Raw genomic sequence first — 23,484 nt, forward strand, 5'->3', positions numbered from 1 at the left:
TTACTGTATTTACCCTCCTCTGTATCCCTCTCTCTTTGTCACTGTCTTGTTCAACATTAATGGACAACGTTTACTTTGGGTGTAAAAACAGATCATTGATGAAACGCAATAAGACAGGACAGCGCTCGTATCAACAAACAACAGCGGGGGGAGGGAGGGGGAGGGCGGCTGTCAAAGAGCTCGTCGCAAGAGGGTAAAACATTTGCAGTGTCGCAGTACAGAGACAAACTGAGAGCAAAAGAGAGATGAAGGGCAGATAAAAAAGAGGAGAGGGAGGTACAGAGGGAGACTGTAAGTTGATGAGATATTAAAGTGAAGGTCAACTTGTTATAACTCACATCTCTTTGGGGATATTAGTCCCATCATCGTGCTGGAGAGGTGGAGGGCAGACAAGAGAGAGAGAGGGAGGGAAGCGCGGTGACGCCTGATAGGTGATTTTGCTGCTTCGACAACTCCAGCACCTCAGTAAATAGAGGGGTCAGCATCTTCTGTTTGTGTGTGTGTTCTGGTATTTGTTACCTCTTTAGGACGTTTTCTGGTACAAACACTGACCTTGTCAGGACCAGTAGTCCTCATGGAGACCAAAACCTGGTCCTAATGAGGCCGAGCTTCATTTCTGAGGAGCTGGTTGAGTTTAGGGCAACTTGTGCTAGGATAAGTTTAAGGTTAGGCATTAACTAGTAATGATTTGGGTTGTAGGGATAACACTTTGTCTAGGCAATGTGAGTCCTTCACATTGCCTATAGGATAGGATAGCTGTGTGTGTGTGTGTGTGTGTGTGTGTTTGTTTTCTCAGCATCTCACACACAGACACACACACACACACACACACACACAGACAATTACAGAATGAATCAGTTCACTGTTCTTGTTTCATGATTTTTTTCCCCCCCACTCACTTTATTGCTATTTCTTCCAGCACATGACAAACTGACAAATATATAAATTACATATTGCTTTATCTATTGTGGATTGTGTTTCTATTGCATATGAAGATTTGTGAAAACTGAACTAAACTCTGGCAAAGAGAGTAACTGCTCACACAATCATCAACCAAAAAACCAAAACAACTGATATTTTTCCCCTCCTTCTAATGAGAAATGACACAAATGATCATTATGCTTCAACAGAATGCAAACACATAAAATAAAAAGCCACATTAAGGGAAATCCTGCAGATTTCTGTGTGAAATGAAGAGCTGGTTTGGGAGATAAGAGCTCTCAAGTGGGAATATTAAGCTGAATGTTTGTCGCCACCTGTCCTGCTCAGATAGTGTTTAATGGCAGCGCTGCTATTATTTTTCCATGTATTGAACAGTCCCAGCGAGACTCACTTTTAATTACGACCTAATCAATGCAGTGAGTATGTCATTACACAGCAAAAAGCTTTATGGTATACACTACTAAAGTAATAAAGTATGTGTTCATATCTGAGTAACTGACAATCCTCTCTTCTTTAACTGCAGGGGATTTAGATTAGGATTTAGATTAGGGCATTTCATCTAAATCTAAATCTGCACACAAACATTTGCAGTGCAAAAATGGGACATTAAAAAACAGATGCACATACTGTTATTGACAAGGTCTGATATACGAGTTTGTACAGGAATAATTGGAATAAACATGAGGTCAAATTAATTTGTAAAAAAAAAAAAAAGATATGATGCAAGGCAAACTGACGACTTCCTCCTGGTGATAACAGAGTGTCTCAGTGGGACATGTGAGGTCACTGGTGTGACGTTAATCTGGGAGGTTGAGCCAGGCCAAAGAAACCTGGCTGTCTAATAAAAAAAGAAATGGCTCAGCTTACATCATAGTCAAAGAGTCAGCGATCTCACACACACACACACACACACACACACACACACCCATGCATGCACGTCCACACACACACACACACACATACAATCAAATGCTTCTGATGTCAAACTCATTTGAATGTTCAGAAGTGGAGAAAATCTCTTAGGAAACACTTTTATTAATGACTGAACTGAAATGGGAAGTATTGAATAATTGACTTGACTTGTTTTGCCTGCGTCCAGGATGTGCAGCTACATTTCATTCTAATGAGAAAACAAGACAATTCTAACAAAACCAAAATGGAAAAAGGTTTGAAAACAAGTGTTCTATCTCTCTAGAATAATCAACCCTATGGAGAACTACTTCAAACAAACCATTCTAAATGTAAAGAGTGCATGCATACAGGTGAAGTGTGTAGTCATCCTACAGTCATACTACACTAGTCTTAAAGCTGCACTGCGTAACGTTACTGATGTTGTCACCGCCTCTCTTTGTTCTTCGTGAACAGAAACGATGTAACATTGTTTGTATCCTGTGTTATTTCCTGAAAAATGACAGCGATTGTGTGTATACAGCGTCAGCTCAGGGGCAGGTGGGGACAGGAAGCACTGGACGAGCAGGAGGATTCACTCTCTGTGTCTTCAGTCAAACTCCAACCTGTTTGCAGCCGTCGGCTTTACCGCTGCGATGTGACCGCGTGACACGAGATTTAAACGCCGCTGTACTGAGGAAAAACAAAGAGAGTCGCGGCGAGCCGACAGGCTTAATCAGCACTGTGTGAACTCAGTGACCATCGATTTGAATCCAACAGACATCTGTTTATATTTCAACGTCACGCACTACAGACTTAAATCAACTGCAGGGTTTTCTTAAAGAAAAATGGATATCTAGAATACTGGCATTTGCAAAATACAGATTATTGAGAGGATATACACACATCAAAGAGAGAGGATATATATTATATAAAGGTGCCTTGGCATTTTCATGTAAACGTCAGAATTTGATGATGAAGGTGTCAGGTGTTGTGAAACTTCTAATGGTGGCTTACAGAGCAGTTTGGGTGCACTTAGAGAGAGGGTTCTTGGGAACGTGTGTGGGAGCTATTTTCAAACAGCAGTGAGTGGCGAGGGGGCAAAGTCTGGGTTGAGGAAGGAGAATCCCTGGAAGTCCTCCTGGTTGATGGCCGCTAGAATATCCGGGTCAGAGGGAGTGAGAGCTGACGGAGCTGCTGTGAAGAACTTGTCAAAGTTTTCACCTTTTCTTCCACCCTGTTGGAGAAAAAGAGGAGCAAGGTCAACACTAAGATAAATGACTCTTATATACGTGTAATTAAAAGGATGCTATCATAATAAGTTTCCCCCCCCTCTCTTTCTCTCTATGGAACTCTCTACTACACCTCCAGTATAGGCAGGAAGCTGCTCACATCCTCGCTCCTTCTTCTTAACAGGGTCTGACTGTCATTCAGCTGCATGATATGGATCTCATTTAGCTAATGGGCCTGACCTCCGGCCCTGGAGCATATACTGCGCTCAATCAAAGCATCACCTCACCACTGGCCACAAGGGCCACAAACTGGTGTGAGGCAGACTAATGATGACACACATTTGCATATGGGAGGAGAAGGAAGGACCTCAAGGTCAGAGTTGTCTGTCTGTCGTGGCTGGACTGTCTGTGCAGGAGCACTCAGAGCACATCTTTAGAAATCCGACAGAGGAGATGAGGGGGGGAGGGGGGGTGTTAGAACTGAGAGGAGAAGAAGGGATGAACTGGACAACTTCAAATGCAGCGGGTGAGAGGAGAAATGCAAGGAAATGAGGGAAATTTGTAATGAGAGAGGAAGAAAGTAGAAACTTAAATTCCCTAAACGTGATCTCAAGGAAAGAAAGAAAGAAAGAAAGAAAGAGGAGGGTCTGAAGAGAATGTAGTTCATCTGTTACACTGACAGTTCTGGGTTTGAAGGGCGGCGGCATCTCCAGTCTCTCCAGACGATCCCAGTCAATCCAGCGGAAGAACGGATGTTCCCTAATCTCTCTCTCTGCGTCCTCTGCTCCTCCCAGACGCTTTGCTGGGTTCTTTGTCAGGAGCTGAAGACAAGGAGGCTGCATTTATTCTTATGAATCAAATGGGTTTAATAGTGTTTTTTATTTATTTTGTCTTGATCCTGAATGTGTGGGAATTCTGGAGAACTTTAAACACACACTTTTCTTAGATATCTCACTAGAGAACGGTAATTGCGATTTGATTAAATGTTGAATTTAATATTTATTATTAACATCATAATTGATATCATTATACACATGTATTTATCTTACAATAATGTGCTGAAATGAACCGCACATGTGAGTAAGAAGATAAGGAATAATGACTTACTCCCTTGCAGATGGCAACAGCCTCACGAGAGAGACTTTTTGGGTATGAGACGCTCTGCTCCATGATGGACTGAAACAGCTCCTCTTCATCAATACCATCAAATGGTGGCTGGAAGGAAAAAAAGAAAGTTAAAAGCAGCTGTGAAGATAGATAGCAAAAGGAATAAAAAAAGAAGTGAATTTTGTTTATTAGGAAAGTCTGGAGGCTTTCATGTCTGTTCACAACACTATTGTTAGGATTAATCTGCCTGTTACCTGTCCTGCCAGCATTTCATACAACAGCACTCCGTAAGACCACCAGTCCACTGCTTTATTGTAGGGCTGATATGCCACAATCTGGAAAAAACAGGGTGAAGAGGAGATAAAGGAGAAGACTGGCAGTGCAGATCAATTCGAAAAGAGAGTAAAAAGGAGACAGGGAGCGAAGGCAGAGGCGTGCAGTCGGCTGCTCAGGTGATAAACAGCGGGAGTGAAAAGCAGAGAAAGAAAGAGAATGGAATTACATCCAATGGAGGGTTCTGTACATGTATGAATGAGCTGAGTAATAATCAACACATCGCTTTGGATTTATGTGTTTCTGTTCACCAGCTGGTGTGTGTGTGCGTGTGTGTGTGTGTGTGTGTGTGTGTGTGCGTGTGTGTGTGTGTGTACAACAGCCCCTGAGGAAATATTTTGTATCTCTTCCAAAATGGCAACTGCAGGAGAATCAATGGGTGTTTATATAAGAGAGTCAATACCCAGGGGTTCCATAGATCCATAATGAGGTTACAATATCAAAGACGTACGCAACTGTCACATCCTCTCTTTTTCCTCTCTACTGTCTGTCTGTCTCTATGTCTCTCTGTCTGTCTGTCTGTCTACTACAAGTCCACAGATCAAACCCACAAACCCTCACACATTCTCTGAGCTCATTTGATCATGATCACACATCACACACTACACACACACACACATATGCTGGTTTTGCATGCTTTGTGTGGACACTCACAGACATAATGCATTCCCTATCCCCTTACCTTAACCTTAACCATCACAACTAAATGCCCAGTCCTAACCCTGACCTAATTCTAACCCTAGAACCAGGTCTTAATCCTTAAAAAGCCAGTTCAAGTTGTGTGGACCAGCCAAAATGTCCTCACAAAGATAGGTTTGCTTGGCAATTGGTGCAAACAGCATATTCAAGACGTGTTCACACACGCGCACACACACACAGAGACACACACACAGGCACACACACGCACACACACACACACACACACAGAGACATCTTTCAGATGATTTGTAACATTAACATTAAACAACATACAGATCATTTACATATCACAGGGTGTCGAGCAAAAAGCGGCTCCATTATTTATGGCCTTTGAGATGAAACGATATGTTCACTGACATTGATTACATCGTTTTGAGGCGTATTTGAGTTAAGTCGTTTATCTCACTCACAGAGGAGCATAGAGGCACGCGAGGTAGATTCTCGTTTCAATATCAAACATGTTTTTAAATAATAGCGTGTGCCCTTTGCACAGCTTTGCACAGCAGCCATTTTGACAGGTCACAGAATGGATTTAAATAATAATAAATAAAATGACTGATGGCTGAGTTCCATTCGGCTTTCTCATGACAGAGAAGCTGGTTTACTCTTTGCGTTTATATGGACAGAAACATGAGGGCTCAAGATGGCTGCCCTTGCCAAAATCACATATAAAATACTTATTTAAAGACTACAAAACAAATGACTAACATAGCTATGGGTAGCATATTCAGTCCCTGCCAGGAAACCCTCTTGATTGTTAGACAATTTTGTATGAAAGGCACTTGATTTAATTATAAAATATGGGAAAAATCATCATAAATCTTTGTTTACAAGGAGCACCATGGGCTGTATAACCCATTAGGGTTCCACACATTGGACGTGTGACCTCTTGAAGGCCTGTATGAAAATGATATTCATACTTATGTGTGCATAAGGACATCTAACGTGGTCGTTTTTCTAAACAGAAAAAAAAATAAATGTAAGTTACAGTTTTCATTTGCAGTAGGACAGAATGGAGGATCTCTGGAGGACAGCACTCCACTGCTAACTGAATCATAGGAAGTTAATTATTCAAAATCGCTGACAAGGTCAGAGAGGACAATAGGGATGAAGCGAGCCGCAGCAAAGCAACTTACGATCTCACATCGCTGCAAAAACAGGTCAAGCAAACAAAGAGGGGTGAAACAAGAGGAAATGAAGAAGAGGGATTGTGGAGCGTGAACTGAGGGCAGGTGTGATCGTACCTCAGGGGCGATGTAGTCAGGTGTACCACAGAAGGTGCGAGTGGTGTCGTCCTCAAAGACACCCTCCCTGCACATCCCATAGTCTGCTATCTTTATATGGCCCTCGCTGTCGAGCAGCACATTATCCAGCTTTAGATCCCTGAGCGAGAGATAGATTGATCACGCAGGTATGAATCATGCTGATAGATAACATCTTTACATCAGTCCCTAGTTACAAAAGACATGATACATCTGTGTCTGCAGAGCAGTGACAGCATCAAACCAGGCCACTTCTTTACCTGTAGATGATGCCTTTGTTGTGGAGGAAGAACAGGCCGACCGCTACTTCTGCTGCATAAAAACTGGGAAAAGAGGAGGGGGGAGCACTCACTACAGGTCGCTTTACTTTTTTTGAGCTAATTCAAAAGAGGATGATGACAAGAGAGGAGGAGCAGGGGGAATGGAGCTGGAGAGGGTGATGAAAGGGACAGTAACCACAGAGATGAAAGACAAGAACACGAAGAAAGAGAGCTGGAAATGAGCATCAAGGTAAGAATTAGGTTTAGGTGATTGATCAAAGATTATTGATTAGATGTACAGCCAGGAGGAGGGACAATGTAGATGAAAAGATAAAATAAGTGGGAGGAGGAAGTCGGTGGAAAGAGACGAGGGCTGGTGCTGGAGCTGATGAGTTTTTATGAATCACTGAGAATAATGAACAAAGCCAAGATAAGATGAGTGCGTATATAAAGGAACAAAGAATTAAAGAAAAAAAAAAGGCAGGAAATGAGATGGTGTAGATATGGACTGTGATTAAAGGTGAAAGAAAGGGGTTTTTTTTTCTCCCTCCAACTACATACGCTGCATGAGGCTCTTTGAACTTGCCAACTATCTGAATGTGAAACATCAGGTCTCCTCCATTGACATATTCCATCACATAATATAGTCGGTCCTGCAGAAACGACACACACACACACACACACGTGCACACCCTTCATACTTCATAACCTTTTGTCCAAATTAAAAAGCAATCTAGTAAAACCTCTCCACAAAGACTAAGTACCTTGTTAAAGAAAGCAAGCTAATTATTTCATTTTATTAAATGGAAATTATCAGCCAACCTGGACTGAAACAACTCCTGGGAGGATGACACAGAGCAAATGTCAGACATTTTTACGTTCAGTTTAATGAAGCTTTTGTGTGTTAATATGATGCTGACCCGGTACACACACACACACACACACACACACCTCAGTCTGGAAGGCACAGTAGAGCGATGTGAGGAAATGAGGGCGTGAGGAGAGCGCCAGGACCCTCCTCTCCACCAGGGCGCTCTCTGTGTCTTCGTCCTGGAAGAGAACATCTTTCTTCAACACTTTCACTGCAAAGAGACGCTCGCTGCCTCGCTCCTCCGCCAGCAACACCTGCAAAACAAAGAAGGAGCGGAAAAATCACTCCTGTTAGAACAAATGATCCTTTCTCCTGCCATCTATAAATAAACAAAAACTGTCAGAAACTGCATTTGCTAAAAACTAACATTTACTTTCTCAAATATTATGACACAGTAATTGTAGAATCATACCAAGGTTAGGTTTTATTCGCTGTTTATTTCTCAATCTGTGCACATTTTACATTTCCTGTACTGTAAAGCTTTCTAGGTCAGTGTGTTATGAAATACAAAGGTTCTGTGGTTGGGAGAATTAGCAATTCAATTAAAATCGATTCAATTCAATTCAATTCGATTCGATTCGATTCGATTCGATTCGATTCAATTCAATTCAATTCAATTCAATTCAATTCAATTCAATTCAATTCAATTCAAATCGATTCAATTCAATTCAAATCGATTCAATTCAATTCAATTCAATTCAATTCAATTCAATTCAATTCAATTCAATTCAATTCAATTCAATTCAATTCAATTCAAGTCAATTCAATTCAATTCAAGTATTGCATTAACATTAGTTTTTAATGTTATTTGTGAATTTAAAGCCGTGTTTATAGCTGATTGATGATGAAAAACCCTGAAGGTTAAGTTAAAGGTGCATGTTAACTTAAGCGAAAACAGCGAAGCAGCTGTGAGGCCTTTATTTAATCAGAAAATAAATATATGTTGAGCGCTTATTTCTCCGCTCCTGTGAAATTGCCAGTGTGTTGCTCTGTTGGCTAATGATGCGATAATGTTTCACACTGAGAGCCACACGACCTCACTTTTAGTGTGAAAGATATGGCCAAGAGCACTGGAAAGCGCTGACTGCAGCGCTGTTTAAAAATGTCTGGCCAAACTGCAGTTTGTGTGTCGTAATGGTCACTGGCTGCTGAATAGAAAGGTTCTCATTTCACTTTCAAACTGTGGTGAACAGCACAGAAAATTACACAGCTTCATTTTCCAGAAATCAATGAGGCGCTCGTAAAGACGAATGTGTGGACTTGTACTTTGTGTGTGAGCATGAATGTGTGTGTGTGTGTCTGTCTGTGTGTGTGTGAGAGAGACAGAGAGAGAGTGAGAGTGTGTGTGTGTGTTTGTGTGTGTGTGCGTACAGGGCTATTGATGAACTGCCACTCACTGAGAGAAATCCTGCCACCCTCCTCCCTTCCCTTCAGGTTTCAAACAAACTCACATAAACATTGGACTCAAACATCCAAGAGACAGGAGCTCACTCATTATTTCACCCATGGTCACATAAAACCTCACGTCTCATCAAAAATTCCACCATTTTTTTTTAGCTGTTGCACAAATTTCCATAGAAATGAAGCTCTAGTTCAAGTTCAGTCAGGATGATCACAGCGTTGCAGGCTTTTAACACAGTTCTATTTTCATAACTCCTGGGTTCATCTCTTCCTAAATGTTTAATATGTAAGAATTAATGACATCAAATGCTGAGACTGCAGATTGCTGAAAGGATGTCACCACCAGTAGGTGCATCAACTTTGGGTTAAAGAGCCATTCTTCTTTGCACAGTTTGGCTGGTTTGTCCATTGTAGTTGTTCAACTGGTCGTTGATTCTCAACCATGTAATATATTCAAAAGAAAGAGTAATAATAGTTTGCCATTTACGGTTATTCGCTGGACTTGAGCTGCTTATGTTTCAATGGCAACTGGAAAAATTGACATACACTTTTTTTTTATATCCTTCCTCTTGATATCCTGTTTCCCTTTAGTCATTTAGTCACTTCCTACAGTACAGTAATGCATGTCTCTGTCTTCCTGTCTCCTTCTCACGTTCCCTCACTCTGTAGCCCCAGGGTCTGTCTTTCCTTTCTTTTTCTCTCGCTCACATCTTACATAAGTCAAGTCTATTTCTCCTGGCCTCTATAGACTCTCCACTGACAGTTATGAAACAGCACAAGGGGATTTCAGAGGAGGAGGAAGGACTCAAAACTCCACTCTCTTCATTAAGGCTCATCTACAGGGGAATTAAAGAGAAAATGAGGAGCAAAGACTCCCTTGAAATGAAAACCTCCAGGAGGACTGCGTGCCAGTGCAGCATGTAAAAAAGGCTGCTGACAGCACAAAGAAGCGAAGGGTTAAATGAATAATTTGGCAGAAGAGGGAGACACTGAGCACGTTAGCGAGACAGCGAGACTTTTTTTCAGTACGACTCGTGACAGGAGCTGCTGTCGGAAATGCCAATTGAAGGTCAAGTCCATTGATAAATTAAACTATTTAATGCCAAGAACAATCTCAGTTTTTTCAGCATGGCTGACCTCTCTCATATCACTTACAGCAGTTTGATCAGATGTTTTGATAGAAGTCTGATTTTTTACCTTGCCAAAGCTGCCTTTGCCCAGCACCATGAGGAAGTTGAAGTCTTGGATGCCCACTTTGACCTTGCTGGGGCCCGGGGCGTGGACAGGTGGACAGGGCGAGACCGGGGTCGGGGACAGGATGGTGGGGAAAGGTTCACACAGGGGGGCAGCCATCGCTTGAGGCAGAGAGGGTGCTGTAGCATCTGGCTGAGGCTCCTATAGAGAAGCGGTCATAAAGGAAGGGTTAAGAAATGAACGACTGTAACACATCGAGCATAACAAACAACCTGAGACACAGATTTAGATCCCAGTCAGTCAGACCAATCCTGCACCCTGGTGGAGACACCATGAAAGAGAGAAAGGTGGGGACTCAGTGTAATTTATTATCCAATTACTTATCTTTAACATCGGGCATAAATCGTTCCGCGTCTTTTCTTCTCACATAGTTTAAGACATTTCAAGTTCCTGAACCAGTGTGAGTGGTGGCAGCTGTTGATTATTACACGTGGGTAATTATAAGCGGATAAAGACGACGATGTGAATGACGATTAGCTTAATTCCTGTCTCTGGTGAATTTGGGTATAAATATCTGGTCATTGTGTTCAACACAATACCTGCAGGTCTGGGTCTGGCACAGGAATGTTGTAGTACTCTCCCTCATCTTGTGCCAGGAGTTTGAACCAGCCGCTGATGGGACGCCTGAAGATCTCACTCACTCCGAACGACAGCGCTCCCATGAAATCGTTCCTGGACGTGCGGTCCCAGTCCCACACCTCCACAGACAGTCGCCTGTCCCACTGGTGGCCACGCACTGAGCTGGAGATGAGCACGACGACAAAGTCAGTGGAGAGGGTTCGCAGCAGGAAATGACTTGACTCACAGTGTAGGACATTTACCACTGAATATTTGTGTGTAAATAAGGTTGATGCTGTTGTTGTTGATGTTAGTGTGAGTGGTAACATTATATGCTGCATCCTACATCTGAACAGGCTCTGTCAAGCAATACTATCAGAACTGACTGAGGGAGTGTTTGTGTGTATACAGCAGAAGAGGGAAGAATTATTTATTCAGTCCGGGGTTTTTTTGGTCAGCAGAATTCACTTCTCTTTCACTTTCTGTGGGTGCTTTTCTGTGTTTTTAATCATACTGTGAATTGTTTGCAGCTTTACTTGCCTCCGTCTCGCTTGACATAAACCCAATCACTTCCTGTGTGCGGTGCTAAAATGTCGCTGGGCCCAGCAGATCTAAATACTCCTTTATGCTGAAACCCAGAGTGAGAGAGTTGGTTGAAGTTGTTTAATCAATGGTTTGAATCTAATGGACATTCCTTTATGTTCAAAAGTTTCAACTCGACTCAATTTATTATATGCTATGACAATAAATGAGAAAATTGATGATGATTAGGAAAAATATAGGCGTCGTAATTGTTTGTGTTCTGCTCTAATATTCCACCCACGTTTGGGGTCATTTTAAACTCAGCATTATCAGTTTCTGGGACTGTTTTATTATATTCAAAGCACATTTGATCCCAGACTTTTGACCTTGGATCAAAGCTCACAGTGACTCACAAAGTGAAACTCTCATTCCAGACAGGATTGAGTGTGGAGCGAATGGTCTTTGTCTTCTGTTTGCTGTGGCTCTTCGGGTCTGGGATCAGTTTCAGTTTAACATACGGGTCTGATAAGCCGTTTGGATCCATGGGCATCAGATTACGAGCCTCCCGCACTGAAGAAAAATAAGAGTAATAGGAACAATAGAAAGAGAAAACCTTTATCATATATATATGTAATCCTGCTTTTGAAATGATGTACAATAGAAGCTCCCACCTGTGACAAAGACGTCCTCGCTCTCTCCTCTAACAGTCAGGTGGATTCTTCCTCTCTTCTCTGTGTGGTCCTGGCCGCAGAGACTGGGAACACTGGTCTCACACCGTCGATGGACGTTCATGTCACAACCTCATCACATGGATTCACACAAAACACACAAATGTACAGTAAAACAAGTTCAATGCTGAAAAGTTATTCATGCAGAGAAAAAAAAGAAGAAAAAAAAAGAGAGTTGGTTTACATCAATAATGACACTCCCCCTCCTGACACTTCAAAATAAATCACTGGGACTGTGCGTTGGAAAGAAAATTAGTCAAACGCTGTCCGACTTTAACTAAATTTGCTTTCAATGAAAAAGTACAAATGTAAAAGAGGTTGCGGTTTTGAAGGGTAATGTATCAGAAGTGGCTGCCACCCTCCTCATCTAAATCATGGCCCACAAACATAAATAAACACAAACATAAATAAACATAAGAAAGTCTTTTAAAGAGTCATTTTGTCAGGGTGTACGCTTTTTCACGTCAGAATAGAGGGGAGTCAGATTTTACAAGACTATGAGCACAAGCACGTGCTTGTAAATGTTATAACAGTATATTATGCTTTTATATGAGGTGAAACTCACAGGCACATTTCATGCCCTGGTGTATAAGGCCATACAGCAGCGAGCCGCAGTGGTCACAGAAGGTCGGACTGGAGTAGGTTTGCACCTTAAACTTGTGTCGACTCTTCAGGTCCTGGAATACGACAAAAACAAAGTGCCTTTACACACACACACACACACACACACACTGACCAAAGAAGAGACTGTGAACACACATACACACAAGCACACGCACACGTTTACACACAGGCATGCAACGCAGAGTATGATTAGCAGAGAAATGAGGAGTCGGGTATTCGTGGACGAGCCAATTAGATTGCTCCACTGGGAGAAAGGGCATATAAATAAGGGCGCATCTAGGCTGTGTGTGTGTGTGTGTGTGTGTGTGTGTATACTGTGCAAAGAGGGATTAATCATTTTTAACTCCCTTTAGCTCATCAGGACCCCCTCCCTGCTCCCACTACCTCCCAAAGTGTTTTAGTTCCTCTGAGCCGCTATTTAAAAACAGTCACCCTGACTCCCATCTTTGTCTGTGGGTGTGTTCATTTCTGTGTGTATGTGTGTGTGTGTAAGAGAGAGAGAGAGGGAGAGACAGAGAGCAAGAGAGAGAGAAAGACATGTTCCCTTTGACCTATTTTCTGAGGTGGTTTATTTGGCTGTTAGAAAAGACAAATCTCCCTGAAATCCTCAAAATGACACAGAAGACAGAGCCTGAGTCTGAGTCCCCCACCTCTAATTCTCCTTCTTATCAGTCCCTCCCTCTCTCCACCTGTATCATTCCAAGTCGCTGTATCTCAAAGGCCTTGTGGGGTGACATGACATGATTACAGCCATCACGGATGGGACGTGGCTGAGTGTTGGAGATGATGTATGGGGCAGACGGATGAGTCATGCACTCGTGTTACTGGCAACAAGTGAATCGTTAAATGTGACGATGGCCCGAGTAGGTCTTCACTAAAATGCAAAACAAGACGCTCAAATTGAAAGTGTTGTGATGGACGTGCTGACAGAGCCGCTCACATCTGGCCTGGGCGCCGCCACAGAACCTGGACAAGTGAAGGTCACAAACTCGTGACATCGTTTGTGGACCACAAAACTGCACACTGAAAGAAAACAGAAAAGGGAGCAAAGCATCCTCAGAAATGAATCTGTCACACTGCAAAAACTAAATCTGTTAAGATTAAATACAACAAAAAGAGACAATAACACCAGGCTTATCTCTACCTTGACACTGGAATCCCTGTTTGCCAATGCCCCTGAATGAGAAAAACACATGTATTAAGAAACCATAAAAACAATCTTCTCTTCTACTACTACTTCACAATAAGGTGAACTATTTCCCTTCCAAGACACGGCCTGGAGAGTTTCGATAATGCTGCCGCGACGGAGATAGTGCTGTTGCATTATTCCACACTGTATTAAGACCTAAAGACACGCAGGCACAACACAAACACCACAAGCTGTGACTAACAACGTGATGATATCATGTGTGAATTTCGGGTTTTTCCAAAGTCCCATTGCTGACGAGGTTAATCAGAGCTGTTTAAATGATTCTCAAACACACACACACACACACACACACACATACTGAGTTCTTCTGTTTCTAGGACTGCGGTGTTGGCTACTTTCCAGTGTCTCCTTAGAGCTTTTAATTGAATAATTAAAGCCATTGATTGTCTAAAGAGTCCACTCAGCAGCACGAATGCTGTGAATCTAGTTTTGATTAGGAGGTTTAGAAAGACACAAGAAGAAGACGCTGCAGTGAACTCCTCCACAATCATACAGGAGAGGCCCGGAGGTTCACAGGAAACTGACCACAAGTACTGATCGGCAATCAGGTCACAGTCTGCCTGTGTAATAATTAACAAGAGGGGTTGCTGAGGGTAATCTGATCTTTGATCAGCATTCAACACAAGTCTCTCGTCTGCAGCAGAGAGCGTACGAGGCGGCTTCTGAGTTTTGACCAGCAGAGGGCATTAGAGAGCAAGGGGAAAAAGTGACGGTTGCTGGTTGGCTGAAAATCACACAGACTTTGATGGAACTGCATTTTAAATAAGACGGAGCTTTGAAAATCCTCTCCAATTAAACATACCCAGTTTATCCTCAATTTAAAATTTCATTTGCTGGCTGCAAATGGAAGTTTTGCTTTGGTGTTTCCACTCTGTTGCACTCCCGTCTTCTAACACAGCTCACATGCATTTCAACAACATCCAGGTTGTCAACAGAGTCAGAGCCGCAGCTTGATGTTACTGAACCTTTGCTTGGTTTCTCAAAAACAAGGAGGAAGTGGAACACACATACACGTTGTCGGCGGATATTTCACATTTATAATGTTTTTACAGTCCGTCATTGTCATCCTGTCACTCGTCTCTCGTGTGATAATTCTCTGCTGCTGCTCAAAGCAGACACTACTTTCACTTTTGCTGACATGCAAAAATGACCCAAATAGCTTGCATGTTTATACAATTAAAACACATATGGGTTTGTGCATGAACATAATAACAGCACATAGCAGTTTTAAGTCACTGTTGGACATGTTTTACATAAAGCTTTTTTAAAAAAAAGGATGACCTTGTCTTGTGAAAGACCTTGTTATAACAGGGGACAGTTTGACATGTCACAGTAGGAGCATCATAGGTGTGAATGGTTAAGGTAATGATGACAGGGTAACCCTTCTCAGTGACAGAGTGGTATCACACACAATGACTATCGAAAATGACATTAGTAAAACCTAAAGGATACGTGAAATGAAAATATCTGTCTGTATCACTTTAACATGTTATTCAGTGACTTTCACTGATTTTTAAACACATTACCTTTAAAAGCAGCAGTTTATTGAGTCCAACTGTGACACTAGAAAGTGCCACTTCTTCCCTTAACTGATACTGATAAAATCATTCAAGGCTCGCCCAATTATCTTTAATTGGTACGACTTAATAAATACGATATTTGCCTTTAAAAATTAGCGCAATCATTTCGTCGTCTTTAATTAATCTATCCGTCCCTGCAGGGGCTTAATCACCCAGGTTGAGAGCTGCTGCTCTGACATCCTGTGTGAAGTAAACGAGTTTTCACCCAGAACCAAATGCCACAACCACAGCCAAGACAGCAGCCACATGGAGAAATGTCCTGAAAGCTACCCAGAGGCTGCTGGCACATGCACCGCCCTTCATCCAACATACACACCCACCATATGTCTCTCCACACACACACACACACACACACACACACACACACACACACAGACAGAAAGAGAAAGAGAGTCACTGCAAAGACTCTACTGCAGAACAAGTTAACTGTATGGTTCTCTGTATATGAGGCACTTGAGGATAAATGTGCCAGCAAGTACTTAAGTGCAACTTTGACAAATTGGCTCTTTACTTGACTACAGTATTTGTACAGTTACCGCATTTGGTTGTGGCTCAGGTTCACGCTGCATGCCTCACAGCCATTTCACCATTTTATTTATCTGTAAATAATTTTCAGACTAGGAATTACAAGATAAACATTTCATTAGCGTCCCCTAAAAAAGCACGCACCTCGACAACGTCGTCTTCAAATTTATGATGGTGCATTTTCTTTTTATACAAATCAGTTTAATTGAGTGTAATCAGGATCCTGAAAAAAGAAAACGGTGGCAATCACAACAGAAGATGTCTTGATTTACCAGTTGAATTTAATATGATGAGTCCCAGCCCATTTTCAATTCTCAACATTTTGGGTCCACCAAAACTGTATGTCATTCATTTCTCAAACATGCAGACAATAACATTTGAATTTTGAATGAGACCTCTGCATAGCTACAACTATAAAATGATAAGTTTGATTTATGGGGAACTATTAAGGTGCATGTGTGTCCTTTATATCTATATGTTGTTTATTGTTGTTTTGTAGAGGTGTACGTCACAACTTACAAATAGCAAGTTTAATCAACTTTAGCTAATATTCAAATAAATACTTAACAGTTATTTGAAGAAGCTTAATTACAAAACTGAAAATTGAAAATCTTAATTAACCCATTTAGTTTTATGACCTCTTGTGGCCCACATGCAGTACTTTGATGGCCCAGCAGGGGTCTGTGGCCCACACTGTGAATTCCTGCTAGATTTGTAACAGATACATTACAGGTCTTAAGAAGTGGCTGCTATGAATGGGAGGAGGAGGAGGAGGAGGAGTTGGAGGAGTCTCAGCCTTTGTTGCATTTATTTTATTTTTTATTCTAGCTCTGAATGTTTTCTAACATATGTCCTAATTATGACCATCTGCCCACTGCATGTGTGAGCACACGTCAGTTCCTGCTGCTGTGTTGTGTGTGGGCCGCAGTGTGGAGGTGAAGTCATGTGATCAGTTCAGGTCAGTGATGGCTACAGCTGGATGGAGTGTAGGCTGTTTAAAAGACGTCCAGGGAGAGTCCGAGTCAGGTAGAGTAGTGGGATGTCTGAGGAGGCGGCACGTGAACATGCTGCCTCCTGTGTAAATGTGCCGCTGTGTGTGTGTGTGTGTGTGTGTGTGTGTTTGTGTTACCAGATGAAGTCAGTGCAGTGGCTGCAGAAGGTGGGCTGTTTGAAGAAGCGGGCGGTGAACTGATGGTCTTTCACCTCGACAATCCTCTTGTGTTTGAGCGCTCCCTTCCTCTGAAACACCGGCACCCTGGGTGGAGGGGAGAGGGGCGAGGGCAAAGGGGACGAACCGGTGGAGTTTGCTGATGTAGGGGAGGCAAGTGTCAATGGGGAGAGAGACAGGGAAGGGGAGACCGGGGTGGACATATTGCCTGGAGGATAGAGTCAAGAGTCAATGGAGGCGAGGATGGAAGGTAGGAAGGAAGCAAATAGAGATGAGGTATAGAATACAAGTAATAGACCTTGGACATAGGAGATGGAGGATGGGAGGAAGCAAGGACAGGGAGGAGGAGGGATGGAAAGTGTAATAGGTCATGGTGAAGACAGCAGTTGTATTAATGGCACATGGGAAGTAGGGTAGGGAGCAGTGGCGGAGAGAGAAAGATCGAGAAAGAGAAGAAGATGGAGTGAGCACACAGGGATAGTAACAGGTATGAGAGAGGAGGAGGAAATAAGGGACGATGAAGGAGAGAGGAAGGTTAATCTACATACACAAATCTCTGCACACAAAGAGACTCCAAGATGCTAAATGAGTGTCCCACATACAGTCTTGTCCACATCGCCCTCTTTTTGTTTTCCTTATCTCCATCACTCCATCATGATCAGTATATGATTGCCACCTCATTCCTACACCCCTCCTTTCACCAGGTGAACAACAGTCACCACCTGTTCCAGCCCCTCTAACCTCTCCTAGCTTCCTGTCTGTCCCATTTTTGGAAGAAAAGTTTGGACGCGTACATCCATATGTGGAGATGTGCTGGAAAACGTGCAAAATGACAAATATTAGCTGGAGTGTGGTGCAATAGTTGCATGCCACTAAATGATAAATGAAACAACAACAGAGATGTAATGAATAAATAAAATAAAAAAGCCGAAAGCAACAGAAGAAGAAGGAAAAAAAGAAAGACCCTGCTGGAAAAAAAGTGATGAAATGATGGTGTCTCAGAAATGAAGCAGGAGCAAATCAATCAAAAGGGTGAAAGAGAAGAATAGTGAGGGAAATGGAACAGTGCTTAAAAATTAGTAATGAAACATGAAGAAAAAAATTTTTTTTTAAAAAGTGCACCGACCCACACATAGAGAAAATGTAGCAACGACAAATACCTGAGTTTGTGTTGATTTAAGAAGAAAGACTTCACTGAAGAACAGCTATGTTCTCTTTCCCTTCTTTGCTTTGCCTGGCTCACTTCAAAGAAAATGCTAAGGTGTCACACACACAAAAAAAGAAGAAAAATGGATAAAAAGGACAGAAAAAAAGAGGCAGTGCTGTGGCAAATTGAGAAGAATCAGCTCCCAAAAAAAATAAAACAAAAAATAAATAAAAAAGAAGAGGAGAACGCAACAAGCACTTAGACAAACTCAAGCTTTCTAGGAACCAAAGATAGAAGTGTGAGGTGGTATATATCCTTTAACCCAAAGGCAGGGTGAGGAGGAGGACAACATAGAGATGTGGTATTCTCTTTCTAAGATTGATTCTGTATTTACTAAGAGGACAAGAAACAGAGGGAGGGAGAGAGAGAGAGAGAGAGAGAGAGAGAGAGAGAGAGAGAGAGAGAGATGGAGGGGAATAGGCGGCTATTCATTTTGAAATCTGGGTTACTTCTCTCAGAGGAGAGGGTGAGGGAGGCAGTGGAAGGAGGACAGATGAGACAGAAGCTGCCATCTTGCCATTACCAATAGCCTACAGTAACAACCAAGTAACAAGCAAGCACCAACTGTCTTTCCCTTCTTCTCCAGCCAGGGGGAAAGAGAGGAGGATGGAGAATCTAGTGTGGAAGAAAAGACCAAGCTTCACTGGCGGAGAGTCCAAGAAATGGCTCTGAAATGTGAAAATGAAACCAAGTGAAAAGAAGAAGTGGAGTTTGCAGCAGATCCAGGCGACTGAAGCCTCCGCAGGCCTGTGGAAACATACATTTGTTAATCTATTCTGCAACAGTGCAGAGACAGGTTGTTCACTTGGTTTAAGATTTGTTCTGAGATCAGGGCAAGTGGTGGCATGATAACACGTCTCCACTGTGTACTGAAACCAGGTCAGTCAGCCCAGTCTGCTGGGAAGAGACATTCTGAAGAGAGAGAGCGGCTGTTTGTCCAGCTACTGCTGCCTATGTACCACCAAGGTCACACACACATGCACTACCTAGAACTACGTGACATATTTGAGGATGTGGTATTGATTTACATCTATTCACATGGACCACAAACCAAGACTTAAAGGCACAGTTCCACATTCTACTACACCAATCACACCATCTATGTGTGATGCGTGCAGTCCAGATTTTGGAACGGCTTTCAAAGAGCGCGTTTGGGTGCGCGTGGACAGCGCATGTGCAAACTGAACTTCCACCCCGCTGATAGGTGGAGTATATGTTAAGGCGAGGTGGTGCTGGACCCGAGAGCAGTAGGCAGTAGGAAGTCTAACAGTTTATTAAAGAATATGCTAACAGATGAGATGAACAATGCAGGAACCGGAGGCGAAGATCAGATCCAGGCGGTGGAGAAGGTAGGCGTCAATGCAGCTTGGACGCGGGAGGAAGTCCTGAGCGCAGGAGAGCACAGGAGTTAACGAAAGAAGAATATAAGCAAATAAGTAGCACAAGAGAACGGAGATATCTTCTAGAGAGCCGTGATGTTCACCACAGAGAGGTCTGTAACAATCTGGCGACGAGAGGCTGGAGAACCAGGAAATATGGAGAGACTTGATGATTAGATTGGGACCAGGTGTGCTGAGAGAAAGGACGAGACGAAGGTGGGGCATGATAGTGTAAGCCCCGCCCACCAAGCAGAAAAACCATTTAGACAACGGAAGAAGTAGTCGCCAAGGATAGTCATCAGAGCCTCGATCTGGCAACCGGACGGTCAGAGGCAGCTGTAACATTGTTCTCTTCTTCTTTGGTAGGAATGCGTCCTATTCCTTAAATCCAGACAGAAGTATACTTCTTTTCACCTAACAGCATCACCACCCTGGTCACCAAATGCATACACACACACACACACACCAGCTACTGCAACTATCTTTGCTGGTCTTCCTCACTCGCTTCTCCAAAAACTAAAAATTGGTCCAGAATGCAGCTGCCATCCACAACTTAGCGCCATCATAAGTCTCCAATCCTCCCCCTACATCTTTCTCACCACACCTTCTGCCTGTTTAACCTCCGTGGGGTTCAGAGAATTCAGCTGTGCAGCTTGTAGCCTTTGAAACTCTATTCCATATGTCACCTGTTAGTCTGACTGGTATATACATTATGACCATGTGGTATTGGAGTTATGCTGTTTTCCTTGTTTTATTATTGAATTTGGAAGGTGACCTTGAGGGTCATAAAAGGCATCAAATAAATCAAATCTATTCTTATGTTATTATAGTTTTTTTTATATTACTGCATTGCAAATATATAGCTAACAACGGGTTAGCGTAGCATAAAGCACAAAGGCAAAGAGCCCCACTGAATATTATTATGGCCTTGTAGAGTCTCTGTCACAGTGTGGAAAAAGACAACTGAAGAATTGTGTCTATTTACTGCGTCCATCACTATAATGATGACGCATTAAGTCATGGAACAATAAAAACCAAGTGATATGTTTTATAGGGCTTTTTATTGTAGCATCCACAGGCCATCAAATCAAGCACTAACAGTCACTTATGGTGTTTGAGCAGAGCAGAAATGAATGAAGGGCTTCTCACATGTACCAGGTGCTTCCGAGGATTAGAATTATTAATCTTTTATGTGGAGAAATTCTGCATATCGTCCTTGACCCTGAGGAGGACATTATAATGTTTGCTTTTGAAAGAGAAAAGGAAACTTTCAAGCCATTGTGAGTGGGCTAATGCAGACTGATTCAGCACAATATGGTGGAGTGAAGTCTGCAAGTTGGTCTGCAAGTTCATTTAAATTCTGGTAATAATTGTAATTGTATAATTGTATTACACATGACGAGTTACTGTGCATAGCTTGTTTTTTTGATGATGTTATTTTTCTGTCTCTGTTGGGTCTCCGTGAACAGAAACGATGTAACATTATTTGTATATTATATATTATTTGTCAGTCAGTTTAAACTACTAGTGGGTGCTACTTTGTCTTTTCCGCTCGCTTTACTAGCACAATGTTGCTGTCGCCTCAGTCTTTGTTGACATAAATGTCGCCAGGTGACACGATGTACACAAACTACTGCTATTTTGAGATACACAGAGTGGGTCGTGTGGCGCTGATAGGCTTATTCAGCATTATGTGAACTCATTTCTCAATGGTTTGACAGACATTTGTTTAAAAGCTTAGGTTAAAGGTTAAGCATTACAGTTTTAACACATCACTCCAAACACAGCCCAAATTGGTAACAAGATCTGCTTCCTCATCCCTCACACATACGCACATTAAACCTTGTTTGTTTACTCTTTGCAAATGACAACCAAGTCCTCATGCTGAGTTAAACAAAATACCACTCCAGCTACATCATTAGTGTCTTGAAAGTCTTCTCGTCTCACCCCCAGAAAGAAAGCAAATGCTGAATTTAAGTGTTTGTTCTAGAACTAAGGGATTTTGCCTTGTATCACGAGTTGAAACTGTCTAAAGTGATTCACACAGCTATCCTTCGATTCCACAATTTCCCTGTGAGGATTAATAAAGAATTCCATCCCTGACAAGGTTAGTGTTTTGCCAGAAAAGGTCCTACAGAGGTAACAAATACAAATACACGTGGACACACACACACACACTTAATCACAGTGTGTTTCTCCGTGTGTTCTCTTGCTCTATGTACGATGCTAGGAGGAGAAAGCAGCAGGCAGGAGCAGAGATGCAGGCAGGGGACAAAGGGGTGGATTGGAGTGGGACGGAGAGACTAAGAGAGGGAGCGAAGGGTTGAAGGTCTAATTAATGGAAATGTAGGTTATTAGTCTCCTGATGAGGACACGGGCAGAGAATTAATTAACAATTATAATTAGCAAGATTGTTAGAGAGCAAAATGGTGTCAGCCTACAAGATAAGCAGGAGCAAGCCGTGAGCTGCACAAGTGTGTGAGCTGCACAAGTGTGTGAGCTGCACAAGTGTGTGTATGTGTTTGACGGAAGCTGTCGTCACAATGTGTGTTTTTTTTTTAAGGAAAAAAAAAAAGCTGTGTGAACCTACCTGACAATGATAAATGTCATTTCAGCATTAGTCATGCAGAACCGGCAGCTGATTGGAAACGATATGGGGCTTTCCCTCACACAGACCCTCACCAGACCTTTTCTTGACAGACTTTCTATTAGTCTTCATTTTATGGCCCATAAGACTCACACTCCTCACTGGTCTTATCTTGGATGAGTCATGTTCTTGTTCTGTTGTCATAAATAAATGAAGATGTCCTTGCATTCAAGAGAGACATGGCGAGAGAGGGGCAAAGGGAGGGATGTACCAAAAAAAAAAAGAGCTGTGCAGAGAGAACATGCACTGCGCTGCAATCGGTGCATTGAAAAACAAAGCACATAAAAGGCTCACAATGCTCGCCCTCTGAGCTATGTGATGAGTAAGCACTTGTGGTTTCGTTTGCATGCCTATCAGAGCATGCATTACAGTGTTTGATCCTGGGTAACCAGTCAGTGATACATTAAGGCTATAAATCATGACACACACACACACACGCACACACACAACATTTACGAAAAACACAAAATGTGTTTTGGATGATTAATCAGGGGGGTGGTGGACGGTAAAAGGAAATGTACAAATACAATTTGACAAGAGAAACATGAGGATTAATCATTAAAGATGACGTCCCACTAACCATAACCTGTCTCTTGATCATTGCCGTCTTTACATTAATCACCGTTACACAGACCTGAAAGCTGCTGCTACCATTCCTAATCACTCCTCCCCAACTCATCCTTTCTATCTTTTCATTTCTGACCATGGCTTAATGAAACAGAAAATCCACCTCTGATGGAATCTTTTTTGGGGAGCAATCAACATTTCACAATTACACGCATCCATTATCATCTAACAAGTGCTTACTTGTGTCGAGCACTTGCTTCAACCTGGCTACAGCAGGCTGGTTAGTTGACTGCGTGGCTTTCTCCTCCAATGATATTAAGGTAAATTGACCTGCCTAACTGTTGTTTGTGGAATCCAGGGAGAAGTGGTGTCTGAGGTAATCATATCTGCCAGTAAATGTGTCTCTTCAGAACCAATTGGCTGTGTTTTCATGTGCTGGTTTTCTGTCAGGGGCGCTTCTATTTGCTTTTTTAATGAAGAGTGGTCCACTGTGTTTTTGGAAGAGAGCAACAAACCTCCG

At 42.4% G+C, this 23,484-nt stretch overlaps 1 protein-coding gene across 2 annotated transcripts; it reads right to left on the minus strand.

Annotated features, from left to right (window-relative positions):
* Positions 1-1,959: 1,959 nt before the first annotated feature.
* Positions 1,960-18,693, minus strand: prkcg (protein kinase C, gamma). 2 transcript variants are annotated; one of them, XM_058648567.1, is made up of 17 exons: positions 18,325-18,693; positions 17,126-17,372; positions 13,826-13,857; positions 13,622-13,704; positions 12,623-12,734; positions 12,001-12,129; positions 11,743-11,899; positions 10,789-10,990; positions 10,193-10,390; positions 7,675-7,848; positions 7,285-7,376; positions 6,724-6,786; positions 6,446-6,584; positions 4,424-4,504; positions 4,170-4,277; positions 3,743-3,883; positions 1,960-3,067 (listed from the first exon to the last, which is right to left on the minus strand). In XM_058648567.1, the coding sequence occupies exons 2-17, from the start codon at positions 17,365-17,367 to the stop codon at positions 2,906-2,908; spliced, it is 2,115 nt and encodes a 704-aa protein (XP_058504550.1). In that variant the 5' UTR covers positions 17,368-17,372; positions 18,325-18,693; the 3' UTR covers positions 1,960-2,905. The 2 variants fall into 2 exon arrangements, with proteins under 2 accessions (XP_058504550.1, XP_058504549.1); XM_058648566.1 differs by having other exon boundaries at positions 17,126-17,462.
* Between the last annotated feature and the right edge of the window lie 4,791 nt (positions 18,694-23,484).

The sequence above is a fragment of the Solea solea genome, chromosome 13 (assembly GCF_958295425.1).
Source record: "Solea solea chromosome 13, fSolSol10.1, whole genome shotgun sequence".
Taxonomy (NCBI): Eukaryota; Metazoa; Chordata; class Actinopteri; order Pleuronectiformes; family Soleidae; genus Solea; species Solea solea.

What these genes read in the sequence shown, in the direction of transcription:
- prkcg (XM_058648567.1), bottom strand. Translation starts at nt 17,367, where the DNA reads ATGTCCACCCCGGTCTCCCCTTCCCTGTCTCTCTCCCCATTGACACTT. An exon ending in TGGAATGAGAGTTTCACTTT is followed by an intron (nt 10,991 to 11,742) that starts GTGAGTCACTGT and finishes GCTCATCTCCAG; the next exon opens with CTCAGTGCGTGGCCACCAGT. An exon ending in ACTGTGCCTTCCAGACTGAG is followed by an intron (nt 7,377 to 7,674) that starts GTGTGTGTGTGT and finishes TCGTTTCTGCAG; the next exon opens with GACCGACTATATTATGTGAT.